Here is a 14,687-nt window from a genome sequence, read left to right on the forward strand (position 1 = left end):
TCTTGCCTCGATAAATTTCTCTCCTTAAATTATTTTCACATTATTCAAGAAGCCAAAAACCTAATTTTATCTAACTTAAATTGAAAAATTTCCTGGGGAGAGGGTCGAGCCCCCTGTGCCCCATCTTGGATACGTGCTATTATCAATAACAGGGTTACGGAACATTCTCCGTCTTGCCTCGATAATTATTTCTCTCCTTAAATTATTGTCATATTATTTTATTTCACACCACAAGAAACCAAAAACCTCATTTTATCTAGTGTAAACCTAAAACTTTCGGGGCGGCTCAAGCCCCCTAAGCCCCCCCTCTGGATACATGCCTGAGAACTGTAGTTCTATCGAATAGGTTTCGTTGTGTTTAACCTTGTGGGTTTTGCTACATTATCTTGGGAACTATTTGCCTGCAATGATTATATTATACCATTTTATAGCTCTCGTTGTGCTCTACAAAATGAGACTAGGATTTTATGTAGGTGCTCAAGAAGAGTGTAAATAATTTATGTTTCTGTCCAATTTTTTTAACAAAACGTCCAAGAAAAGGAAGGAAAAAGGTGCTGAAGCATCAAAAGAAAAGGTGCAACAAAGTGTGTTCATTTTACTCGATTTCATGTCCTAAAATACATGTCTCAAATGATCGGTATGAAAACAGCTATATTTTTGGAAAGGTGCCGCACCTTAAAATCCTTTCCCTAGTTATGATGAAGTTAGGACAGGGCACAGCATGCATTCGCTGTAAAATCATATTACAAAAATGACGAGGATATTCCTTGGGTCACCAATTATTTTATTTTTTGGAATATTTGAAAGCAGAAGTCTTCCAGCCAACCCCTATGCACCCTCAATGAACTTAAATATTGTTCTAGGAAGATTCCTACCCCAAGTACGAGAGAGTGTGTGGAACGAAATAAATGTCATTGTAGTAATGTTATTTTCAAATAAATCAAAATGTAAAGATTGTATTTCTATTTTCTTTTGGTATTTCTTCAATTAATGAAGTAGTTCATATTGTCTTAATTATGTATATTATGTATTATTTTGTCTTAAGTGTGGTAGTATTTCAAATCACCCAATCCATTGCTGCATCCTGTATGAATAAAACTGCTCCTAAAGTGTCAGTTCACAATGTCTGGAAGTACTCGTATATGGACTGAGGATAAGTCCATTACAAGATTCAAGTGGATGGAGATATTTGTTGGAAACTATGTCTCTTCGAGATATTTTTGCTTTTTAATTTTTCCACATGTGAGCATTTTTTAAAAATGCATCTTGTAAAAAAAAAAAAGTAATGTTCCCCTGTGCTTAGCACCACGCCATGAAGGTGTATAGGGGGTGTGGGGGTAACGCCCCACACTTTCTTGATCCGGTCGTGAGTGGGGGTGACGTGATCAGCATCATGCCCCTGACTGCCTTTACCCCCCAGGGTTTCCCCCAGGTACCCATGTCATTCGACGCTGGGTGGGAGCCGGGGTCGCTTCCAACGGTAGAAAAGTTCCCAGAAAAAATGCATCTTGGAGTTTCCTATTTATGATTAAAAATGATCTCCATACATACAGCAAGCTTAACTTTTTTTTTTCTTTTTCAGAATAATAATGAAGTACAAGAAGACCAAGACTGTTGTGTGTGCCACAAACCAGCCATGTTGATATGTTCACTGTGTTGGTTAAATTGTTACTGCTCAGAAAGTTGTCAGGTGAGATTCCTATTTTATTTAATACATTTTCCACCTCTTCCTCTCTACTCACCTGACCTTTCACCTATTAACCTTTTGAGACCCAAGGCCTTTTTCACATGTAAGCCTCTCTGTCCCGAGCCGATTTTGAGCAAAATGCAGAGTTTCAATTAAATGAGTGTAGATCGGAGACTAATTGCCCTAGAGAGATGAGTGATATACCGTTGTACGCGGAATGAACCAGAGATTCAGACTATATGAAATTTATGCAAATTCGGCATATATGTGGCAGGGGGGAGGGAGCTAACTCAAAATTCCAAAATCTCGGGAAAAAAAATTTGGTTCCCCCACCCTCCCCCCAAGAAAAAAGTACATGACAGTGTCGACATGCACATGGAAATGATCGCTGGCATGTAAGGAACACAAAAATACTTGCATTATTATCATATGAACAATGTAACTTGAGTTGTACCCCAAAAAGGAATGGTCGGCACGCCACTGATTCAAGCTTCAAAATGCAGCGGTACCTTGAAATGACTATAGCTCAGAAACTAAATGCCCTAGAGATATGAAAGATATACCGTTGTACGCAGAATGAATCACAGATTTAGACGATATATAATTTATGCACATTCGGCGTATATATGGAGGGGGAAAGGGGGGAAATCCCCTGAAAATACTTTTTTTTTTAAAATGGGGTTTCGCCCCCGCCACCCAAAAAAAAAAAGGATATGAAAAGTTCAAAATGCACATAGAAATTATCGCTGGCATGTAAGAAACAGAAAAATATTTGCATCATTGTCGTATGACCAATGTAACTTGAGTTGTACCCCCAAAAGGAATGGCAACTGATTCAAGCTTCAAAATGCAGTGGTACCTTGAAATGACTCTAGCTCAGAAACTAAATGCCCTAGAGATATGAAAGATATACCATTGTACGCAGAATGAATCACAGATTCAGACGATATATAATTTATGCACATTCGGCGTACATATGGAGGGGGAAAAGGGGGAAATCCCCTCAAAAATACTTTTCTAAAAAAAAATGGTGTTTCCCCCCGCCCCCCCCTGAAAAAATGTCAAAATGCAAAATTTATGCAATTTGGCATATATATGGAGGGGGAAGGGAGAAAACCCACAAAAAAATTTAAAAAAATTGTCACTTCACCCAAAAAATGTCCTCGCACTTGGGCACAAAACGACACCTACACCTACGCACAACATTCACGGACGAAAAGCTAGAACGCAGTGAAAAATGAGCACCGATTCTTGCAGCTGTTTGAAATTCTATTTTTAGACAATGCAGGGTAACCCCTGTCGCAACTTGTGGACACTTGTGCTAAAAAAAACAAAGGTCTCCTTCAGCGCGTTTCAAAATTCCATTCTCACAACGCAGATTCAGCAACCAGTCTTCCCCCTCCCCCCCACCCCCTCACGGAAAACTTTCATTTTGACATCGGATACTGATAAACAAGCTTCCGTCGAAAGCAGTTCACAGGTGGGAGTGAAAAGCATTGCTTTAGAACAACAAAGCCGGTAAAGCCGGTGTTCCTTTGTCGGCAAAAATGTGACATTGAAAAGAGACGCAAAAGGGAAGTCCCTTTTCCCGCCTTTCCCCCTCCATTTTCATGAAGACAAAAAAAAAATGCAAAAAAACGTTTCTGTTAAATACATGTGTTAGGAACAATATAAAAAAAATCGAAATTCTACCCAAAAATCGAAAAGTTATAACGTAAAAACTTGACACACCTTGACACAGCATCTCGATCGAGATGCTTGGGACAGTGAGGCTTACATTTGGGTATCTCGATCGAGATGCTTGGGATCCAAAAGGTTAAGATACAATCTGCATCATTTAAAATCAATTAACAAGAAAGTAATTTCATCTTGATTTTGTTTTGGAAAACACAAATTGCAGTGACTTTTCGCAATAAACATGAATTAAAATGAAAATAAATACTTGGCATAGATTGTCAAATAAAAATGATGGTCTATTTCCTGCTAGTTAAGGTGTCTATGTGGAGAAGCTCCTCTCTACCTCCACTAAAACAATTTGAGCATACTCATAAGTAATGTGGCCTGGATTTAATTTCCAGTTCAAAAAGTTTTCATCCGACATAAATTGAAACATAGGGGTAGGAGATATTGCTATAGGTCTATTTTAACCTTTTGGATCCCAAGCGTCTCGATCGAGATACCCAACTGTAACCCTCACGGTCCCAAGCATCTCGATCGAGACGCTGTGTCAAGGTCGTAGTTTTTACGTTATAACTTTTCTATTTTTGGCTAGAATTTCGATTTTTTTTTATATATTGTTCCTAACACATGTATTTAACAGAAATGTTTCTTGCACCTTTTTTTTTTCTTCATGAAAATGGAGGTGAAAAGGCGGGAAAAGGGACTTCTCTTTTCAAGGGAAAATATAAATTTCAAACATTTCAACAATTTTTAAAAATAATTTTTGGGGGTTTTCTCCCTTCCCCCTCATAAATTTTGCATTTTGTGCATTTTGACATTTTTTGGGGGGGAGGGCGGGGGAAACACCATCTTTTTAAGAAAAGTATTTTTGAGGGGATTTCCCCCCTTTTCCCCTCCATATGTACGCCGAATGTGCATATATTATATATCGTCTGAATCTGTGATTCATTCTGCGTACAACGGTATATCTTTCATATCTCTAGGGCATTTAGTTTCTGAGCTAGAGTCATTTCAAGGTACCGCTGCATTTTGAAGCTTGAATCAGTGGCGTGCCCACCATTCCTTTTTGGGATGTACAACTCAAGTTACATTGGTCATATGATAATAATGCAAATATTTTTGTGTTCCTTACATGCTAGAGATAATTTCTATGTGCATTTTGAACTTTTCATATCCTTTTTTTCGGGGGGCGGTGGGGGGGGGGGCGAAACCCCATTTTTAAAAAAAAAAGTATTTTCAGGGGATTTCCTCCTTTCCTCCTCCATATATACGCCGAATTTGCATAAATTTCATATAGTCTGAATCTCTGGTTCATTCCGTGTACAACGGTATATCACTCATCTCTCTAGGGCAATTAGTCACCGATCTACACTCATTTAATTGAAACTCTGCATTTTGCTCAAAATCGGCTCGGGACAGAGAGGCTTACTTGTGAAAATGGCCTTGGGACTCAAAAGGTTAAATGTTTGATTATGTGTCGACATGCTCGTGGGCAAAAATTACCCAGCAGATTTTCAAATATATATTTTTGTATCACTTCTGATGAGTGTCTGAAGCCATCCTTCTCAGTACCTTTCTAGGGAACCCTTTTAGAGTGTCGGGACCTTGAATCAGCTGTTTCTTAGTTTGCTAGTTCTGCTCACAGGGCTGTAGAAATACTGCGTGGGTGAATTTCACCCAATGTGCACTGACACATTTCAGCTTGTCATTTCAACATGTTTTTTTTCCCTCTATTTTTTTTATCAATTATGTGATTCAATGCAAATGTTGAAAGTTAATAAAATTAGATTAATCAATGAAGGTATTACTACCTATTTACATGCTTTAAAATTATTAAAATCCAGACTTAAGTAATTTGTCTTCTTGGTATTTTTTTTTTTTTACACAGCATGCATCCATACTTATGGGAGAGAGCACTCATCTTATGTAATGAAATAGAAACATTTAAACTTAATAAATTTAGATATGTCAATGAAGATACATTATTTACATGCTTTAAAACAATTAAAATTCGGACTTAAGGTAAGGAGTTACACTTACGCACCAGTTGTGCATTTATTTCAATATCGCCCGAATGGGCACTCCTACTAAAAAAAAACAACCCGGGTGTATGCAAGAGTATGTATTTCTCCTATTACCGTTAACTCTAAAATTGATGACAATTTATTCTTAGTTTTCAGCATCTAGATCCGGTGGCATCACCCATCTCAATAATCCACCGATGGTTGTATGAAATTGAAAATAAAGGATTCCCTGATGAGATATGAAGGGGTGGGGCGACACAGCCAATATAATAATATCACGCCATGTGCAAAATGTATAATCATGGCAAAAGTTGGTCTATGTGGCCCAGAACCAGTGATGGCATCATAATGGGCCACGGGGATGGGCGCCCCAGTTCACAGCCAAACGAGTCCACAAAAGAGCCAGATCTGGCTCCAAGAGAGCTAAGTTGGCAACACTACCCAGAGGCAAGAGCCCTGTGGAAACTGTACCACATGCCCTTAAGAAGCAATTTTGATTGTGTGGGTACTTTTTACCCAGCATGTGTTCTGCTGGGTTAGCAAGCGGAAATGGTGAATAAATAAAATCTGAAATTATAACAAAAAATACCATTGCCTTCCAGAAACTATTGAAAATGCTCAAAATTGCCAAAAAATGACCTGTCCCTCGAAAATGAGGGAAAACAAAAACATAACTGAACAAATTGCCTTTATTTAACAAATTATTTCAACATACACATTTCCATATATTCGAGCAATTTTTCAGCCTTTATTAAAAATAGATGCAAAATCATCAAGTGGCTTACCCTACTGATAACACATCTTTATAATACCTATAAATGCCAATTTAAAGGTTTAGTGTCTTATTTCACACCTGTTTATTCTTTCTCTTGCATTCCAATCTCAACAAGATACACTTTTTCCCCAGCTCCACTACCACATTCCAAGAGAATGCAACAATTCTCTAAAAATGCTGAATTCTTATGCTCAATTAGAAATTACAAATTGCAATAAAGTGTGAATGTTCTAAATTTAGTATGCAATAAAGCCTAGCTTCCTTGCCTTAGGAGATTCCATAAAAATTGCTTCACTTTAACATCCAGGAAAGACACATAGTTGGAAACAGGGTTGTCAAGTTTAACTTCCTCCATGTTACGAATTTTCAATTTAACAATTTGAGTATTGTAAAGTGCCTGCAAAAGTAACTGTCAATAACATTACTCGTATGCAAAAAGTAATTTCTAAAAAGTAGCTTAACAGTTAGAATTCCTCTAAATGTAGCTGCTACGTATTACATGTAACTAGGTACTTCCAGACACTGCTATAAAATCTACTCCACACATTATTATTAAATGTCTACATCAAGGAGTGTTAATAATTCTTGTCTTAGGAATGCAGTAATTCAAATTAATTACTTGTTCCTCAAAATACACTTGCTTTGTATCTAACGATATCCATTTGGTGGTTACATGGAGAGAGGTAATCCATTTTAATCCACTTACAGTACTTGCCTGCCGAAGCTGCCAGACAGGTGGAGAAATCAATCACATTCAAAAAAAAAAAATATATGGGAAAATTAACTTAAGGTGAGGAGGGACAATTTCGCACCAGGCATGCATTTATTTAAATATCGTCGGAATTGGCACTGCTACTAAAGAAAATCCACGCATAATTTGAGAGTATGAATTTCTCCCCATGTTGCAAGTGGAAGCGGTTTTTAAAGTTTATTATTAAGCTAGATACCATGTTTGAAAAATGCGATGAATACGTACTTACAGAATCCCATGTATTCCTTATGGAGAGACGAACTTCAAATTGAAGTTACGGCTAAAAAAAAAGTTTCTAGCGCAAATATCATCTTCAATGGATCCTTTACCCGATCATATATTTTTTTCCGCCATCGGAAGTTTGATATCTCCAAGAAAACGAGAGTAAAATAATTCTCCTATAAGCGTAATGTATTTCTCCTTGCCTCCTACAGCCATCCTGGCAGTGTTGCTAAACCTGATGTGCATAAAAGAGCTACATTTCACCAAGAGCTAAAGATGAATTTCAAGGATGTTGATTAACGAAGGCTGCATAAAGTGTCTCCTAGGGTAATTTAGGTGTCACAGGGGTGGGGGTGCTGCTATTACAGTTATCTTTAAAGTGATGGAAATGTATTCTTAGTTTTCACCACCTAGATTTGGCGGCATTACCCATCTCAATAATTTTATGATGTTCATATGAAATCGAAAATAAAGGATTCCCAGATAATAATATTGACATCTTCACCTTAAGCCACAGCTCTATATATAAAAATACCTGGGGAGGAAAGAGGGGTGTGGGTGACGCAGCCTATATATGAATATCACGTCACGTGCAAAATGTACACTCATGGCAAAGGTTGGTCCTTATGGGCCAGAGCCAATGGTGGCATCATGGTGGGGTAGAGGGCGGGTGCCACAGTTCACAGTAACGAGTGCACGAAAGAGCCAGATCTGGCTCCAAAAGAGTAAAGTTGGCAACAGTGATCGACAGCTGTCCCAGCGAGAAAGACCTAGGGGAAATTGTCCCTCTTCGCCTTAAGTGGATTAATAATAACCCATGGTGCAACAGCCCCTTTAGGCCTTCCTATCGACTGCCGGCTTCACCCACCTGACGAGATGGAAGATAATCCAACTAGTTAAGGGATGATGAATAGTTTCCAGCACGATGAACCCCAATTCGTTGTTGTAGGTTTCTATGACCTGTAACGTGGTTGTTGCGTACGTAAGCAAAGATAGAGAAAGTTATTTAAGGAAACGTGCAAAAGGTCCGGGATCAACTATCGTACGTTCGTAGAAACGAATAACAACAAACCAGTTACAAAAGTCACAACAATGTTGAGGTTAATGGCAAGCGTTTATCACTGCCACCTCAGTCTCTATAGAGAACCAATGACAAAAGGGGGTGCACGTGTTTAAATATATGAGGCCCTCCCAAAAACACTAAACAAAAACAAAGTACATAATAAACATATTGTCACAGAATATCGTGGAAAATTTCACACTATGTCGACCTTTCAATTTAGATATGCGTATATTCATGTACGGGTGTGTACCCGGAACCACACACAAAAAAATACGTATACCACTCTGACCAATCAATTCATCTTTTCATTTGACACTAATAAACTCTCGTTCTTCATTAACAAGCAAGGTTCCAAAAAAAACAAAAAAGAAAAAAAGAAGAGAGAGCAAAATTCATTTGTGACACTAAGTCAGAATTTATTGCGTTAATCTCGCAACGAAGGTTGATTAACGTCCCAACATGAAAACAAGTACATCAAAGCAGTTATTAACGAGAAACCCGTCTTTTAAATCACACAAGATTATTTCCAAAAATAAATTCAACAATTATTTCTCTCTCTCGTTCACCCCGTATTTTCTTGCATTAGGTCATTACAATTACGACAACGGACAAGAATAAATTCAACCAACCCATAGAACCATGTAATATCAAATATCATCAACGAGTTAACTTCTCAACAACACATTGCAATAAAAAGCTCTTATTCATTCTTGTAACAATTTGTCCCCTTTTTTACTTTGGTGCTCTCTTCTTACTTTATTTTAATATTTTCGTGCCAGACAAACATTGTCTCTCATTGCATTCTGTCACCTCCTGATACGCAATAATATATTACTCTAACGTACGCCTTGCTCAATTTATTATTAAGAAAATTAGAAATTCTCCTTTACTTTTTGTATACGACGAATAGTGACGACGACGCACCAGTTCAAACAATTACATGATTAATTCCATTTTTGCATAGTTCCAACAACCCGACACTTATATCTTCTTCCTCTCAATTATTCGAACCGGAGATTCAAAGTATTTCAACCCGACGCACTTCACTATATTTGATATGGCGCAAAAGGAAGGATTTGACACAGTACATACTCAATAGTCCACTCAAAACCATTCCATCTGGTCAATCGAACTCTGCAACTGGAGAATCTAATAGGATTTGGCTTCTTTCTCATACGGTCGTCTCTTCCCTCACATTGGTATTACGAAACTCAACTTTCCTCGCAATCAGGTTTCCATGAAGACGTTCCATAGAAGTAGTGGTAACGTGTGTCCTGTAGAATACGACAAACAGTCTGTGCACACGTCAAACTGGACTCGGAACACGCGTATTTGATTCCTCACAAGAAATGTAGTCTTTCCACTACTTAACTCCAAAATCCGAATCTTGCGAGAACAAGATCCACTTTCGGGTGATTATACGAAGTATGGAGATATAATCTAAAACGAGCACGTGCAATTAGGATCCAAAAAAAATGCAAGTCTCGTCCAGCGAGACACCGTTCCACATTAATCGCACGTCATCCTCGTTCCTTTTCTCGCTCTTTGTCATGCGAGGACAAGGCTGTTACGTGAGAGTCGGTCGGATCGGAACTGATTCAGCTTACACGTTCGTAAAAGCAGCTCTAGGCAAAGATAGGTAGAGACACCTAGCGGCGACTGGCACAACCAACAAAGCAAGCGTGACGCAAGGCGTACTACGAAGGAGGAAATGTGAGGTCTTTCCTACGCGAAATATGACGTAATACGTCTTTAGTACAAATCGCGCAGGAAAAACGTCACAGACCGTGTTATGCTATTCATTCATAGGAGAAAAGTTGTTACGCTTCTCCCAGGAGACTTGAACCTGTATTCATCCCGTAGCCAGAACCCAAAGCACGACTGCACGGTCATGGGGCAGGACGTAAATGGATTAGAATGGATTAATACACTCGATGTTTACTAATAGCCCAAACAGCCCTTAAAATACACTGTTAGTATAAAAACATTGCCTAATGATCAAATTCTTTATACATTCTAGCTTCAACACTGGAGAGAGTCGCATCACGATGAATGCACAGCAAAGAAGAAAGATTGAGATTTGTACCGTATAAATATGCATCATATTTTGTCATCTATCTTGTATATGTTTTTTAAGGAGAAACTTGTATCCATATTTTTTATTGTAAAAAGAATACTCAATTCATATTATTTTTAAATTAGTGTGATTAATAGTATTATTTTTGTAACAATTGTCATACTTTTCATTGTGACAACAGAAAGGTTTTTTTAATCTATTTGTTTTCTGTATTTAATATATTTGCCTTTTATATGGCTGTTTATGTAAAAATGGAAAACTACAAAAGCAATATTTAAATGCAATGTTTTTCAGTAATTTCTCAAGATATGTAATAATTTGTTTTGTGTGTAGTGTCTGCTGTTAATGAGTTTTATTTTAAAGTTTTATCTTTATCTGTATAAATTCTTCAGTGAAAACTATTTTTTTGTTAGTGGTAAAATATTTTTATGGTGTTAAGATTGTACTTACCTAGTGAAAAGATATATTTTTGTTCAAGAAGACTGCACTGTCATGGGGCAGGACATAAATGGATTAGAATGGATTAATACACTTGATGTTTACTAACAGCAAAAAAAAAAAAAATATATATATATAAAAACATTGCCTAATGATCAAATTCTTTATGCATTCTAGCTTCAACACTGGAGAGAGTCGCACCACGATGAATGCACAGCAAAGAAGAAAGATTGAGATTTGTGATCATATTTTGTCATCTATCTTGTATAGGCTATGTTTTTTAAGGAGAAACTTGTATCCATATTTTTATTGTAAAATGTTCCTACAAAAAGAATATTCAAGTCATAGTATTTTTAAATCGGTGTGATTAATAGTATTATTTTTGTAACAATTGTCATACTTTTCATTGTGACAACGGAAAGTTTTTTTTTATCTATTTGTTTTCTGTATTCAATATATTTGTGTGGTTCCTTTTACATGGCTGTTTATGTAAAAATGGAAAACCACAAAAGCAATATTTAAATGCAATGTTTTTCAGTAATATCTCAAGATATGTAATAATTTGTTTTGTGTGTAGTGTCTGCTGTTAATGAGTTTTATTTTAAAAGTTTTTTCTTTATCTGAATAAATTCTTCAGAGTGAAAACTATTTTTTCTTAGTGGTAAAATATTTTTATGAAGTTAAAATTGTACTTACCTAGTGAAAATATATATTTTTGTTCAAGAAGTTCTACCACTTTGTTAAATGTACAAAACATAAGGTTAATTATATAGCTATTTAATATTTTTATATTTTTATTGAACATGTATAATAAAATGTAATTGAAACTGTAAAATGTTTTATTTACTTTAACTTTTGCACTTGCATATAAAATGTATATTTCATTAGAAATTCAACTTTTTTATGTACATATTACAATCAATCAGAATAAATGAAACAGCTGAACTGTCATTAATATATTTCAAGTAACCAGAACCATTGGGGGCCAACTGGATTTTTCTGTGAGAAAAGTTGCGTTTACATTGGTTGACAAATTGAAGTTGGTGGTACGTTGTGCCAACAGTTGTTTTCAATGCTTGCCCAACCCTAGAAAGCCTCCCTGATGGTACAGTGGTAGCATCGTCACCTTGTCATCAAGGGGTCCCGGTGGAGGCACATAGTAGTTCGGATCCCATTTTAAAGTGTAGATCCAGTCCCGATTAGCCTTACTGTGCAAAAGTGGACCTAACCTGAAAACACCAACTCGATCGATGAACCAACTGTGGAAAAATGAGTCAAAATCATTTTTAAAAACTATTTTTTCCTGCTAAGACCACATATTCAAGTAGAGTGTAAAATAAATTGTGTGGCAATGTTCCTTTCTGAATATTTGTCACAGCACATAATGAAAATATATTTTGTTAATGAAAGTAGAAGCTATTTGTAACTTGGAGCAGGGTGCGAAATCCTGATGGGGGGCTCCCCCACCAACAATCTTGGCCTCAAAAATCCCCCCAACCAAAAAAATTTTGGGGGAGAGTTATTGTTATAAGAAACAAAAAATAAGCTATTACTTTTGACTTCAAATATACTTTACTAACAATAATATCAAAGACACACACTTAGTAGTGTGGTTGTGAGTGTTGAATTCTCTCTCTCTCTCGATATCCCAGTCTTCAATGATTTCCCATCCAGACTTGGAGCTACTTGCCAGTCTTTTGTCAGCCACCATGGAGATAAATTATATTTCTCTGTTGGTAATTGTTTGGTTGAAGCAGAACATTTATGTTCTTACTTAAAAGTGGTTCACTCCCATAGGCACCAACCCCCCCCCCCCTCCCTGCCCAATGTACATAGAACAACAGATATTATGTATATTTACATGTATAAAATATTATTTATGCAAACCTTATCCCCCAAAATTTATTTTAAGTTGCCGCCTCTGTTCGCTATACATATGAGATAAGTAATAATCATAATCTTTATTCATCTGTTGACCCATTTTGCATGTACTGCTATACACAGGCTAAATTGCGTCAAATGTGAAAAACTAAGTAAGCTCTCTAGAAAGGGTTTTTTGTTCTACGACTTGGAGGTACCCTGAAAATAGTGATGAAAAAGTTTTGTGTAAGTTTTTATTTTTTAGAAAAAATAATTTGTACTTAAGTTTTTATTTGGCTTCACAAGAAATTATATTTATAGTTATTCTTTGTGTACCGATATTTGATATAACTTATTGAGTTTGAACAATGTATAATTTCCACAATTGTAGAAAGATTAGGGTTACCAGACGGCTATTTTTCCTGGACATGTCCTACATTTTAGTCTTATGTCCGGGAGGAATTTGAAAAATATCATAAATGTCCTATATTTTCAACGTCTCGTAATATTAATTAGGAAAATACGTGTTCCAGTTGAACAGAGAGAAACCATGCAAGTTACAAGTCTATGGACTTTGCTCCCAAACTCAATGGCGAAATTTATTTTGATTCAGTCGTTGGCCAAAAAGAAAATAAAGGTTTCTGCTAGAACATTGTCATATCTGATGATGTCATTGTTCACTGCCCGAGTGGAATTGCTTGCCTTAGGATTTATACTGATGGAACAAGGTGTATCCATTCTTATTCAATATTTTGATTGTAATGCAAGGGGTATAGATATCAAGTTATTGAACTAGAAACTACCCTGGATTAAACTTCTGGGACCATTTCAAGTGATGGTAATTGTTGAATATTGGCTTTCCATTCCAGGTCATGAGAGAGTATTTTCATTACCATCAGCACAACGGATCCATTTTTTTCAAAAATCTATAGAGAGTTTGATTCTGGGGTTCAGTATCATTTCAAAGAGTTTGACTGTCCAGTCTCTCATAAATATATTTTGAATAAATGTAAAATTTTGAAAAAAATTGACTCCTCTGAGAAGTTAAAACATGTAGTAAGAAATTAATTGTTTAGTATTGTTTAAAAAGTTTGAAACTGTTTCATTTAAGAATTCATTAAGAAATAATATTTTTTTAAGAAGCTGAAAATTTTAAATTTCTTTGTAACGTTCTGAATTATTTATTGTGAATGTTTTGTGTCCTACATTTTGTGACATTATGTCCTACATTTCCTTACAGCGATCTGGTAACCCTAAGAGAGATGGCATTAGCGTTTCCAAAAATGGGAAATTGCAATATACCTGGAATACAGTGGTGGTGACAAGGGCCTTGTTTTGGAGGATTTGACAGGGAAAAAATCACTCACCAGACAGAGCTCGAAAAATTATGTGTTTTGCAGCTATGTTATTACACGTAGGCAAAAGACAGCATGTACAGTAGGCAGCATTGGACCAGAAAGGTCGTCAGTTCAAGAGCGAAAATGAAGTTGGTACAGAAAAGCATTGTCCTCTTGGCTGGCTTGTCAAATGTCGGAGTAACAGAGCAGACGGTAATCGGTGCTACCCAGAATCAGCCATTAAAGGTGGCATTATGACTGTAGTGTGGACAGCAACATTGAAATCCACATTTTGGATGCAAGAACGATGGTGGTTGACTGTGGATGTTTCCTCCAGATAAGAGCTGCCACAGATGTTACAGGTCAGGATGTAGATAAGGTTTGATCCTTTTGAGTGTAGGGAAAATCCTTGTGGCAGTGAAAATCATAAGAGAGAAGATGCATTTGTGAACAGGAATGTGTTGGTTGTGGGGTGCTAGAGGATTGTGGACCAGGATATTTCTGAACTTAGAGGGTGGGGGCATGGGCGTGCCAGAAATGTTTGTAAGGGCAATTGTCAGGCCATTAGTAAAAGTTGAATACTAGAAATAATTATTATTATTATCATTGTTAAAATTATTATTACATGTCATTACAGTACCGCCTCCTTCAAATCATCATACTCGGTAAATGCAGTTTCAACCTGGAATAAATTACCCATAACAATAACTAACCAATCAACACTGCATGCTCTTAAATCCACAGCAAAGGACTATCTACTATGTAAACAGTTT

The 14,687-nt window shown here is 36.6% G+C and overlaps 1 protein-coding gene across 1 annotated transcript in view; it reads left to right on the forward strand.

The window, feature by feature from the left end:
- The window catches only part of LOC145988976 (uncharacterized), a 52,130-nt gene extending 41,764 nt beyond the window's left edge, over positions 1-10,366 (forward strand). Inside the window, exons 5-6 of the mRNA XM_083124279.1 lie at positions 1,583-1,690; positions 10,223-10,366. Of these exons, the coding sequence (XP_082980405.1) occupies positions 1,583-1,690; positions 10,223-10,279 (165 nt within the window). The 3' untranslated portion in view covers positions 10,280-10,366. The remainder of the gene's footprint in view (positions 1-1,582; positions 1,691-10,222) is intronic.
- The last annotated feature ends 4,321 nt before the right edge of the window (positions 10,367-14,687 follow it).

The sequence above is a fragment of the Lepisma saccharinum genome, chromosome 6 (genome assembly GCF_977018435.1).
Source record: "Lepisma saccharinum chromosome 6, izLepSacc3.1, whole genome shotgun sequence".
Taxonomy (NCBI): Eukaryota; Metazoa; Arthropoda; class Insecta; order Zygentoma; family Lepismatidae; genus Lepisma; species Lepisma saccharinum.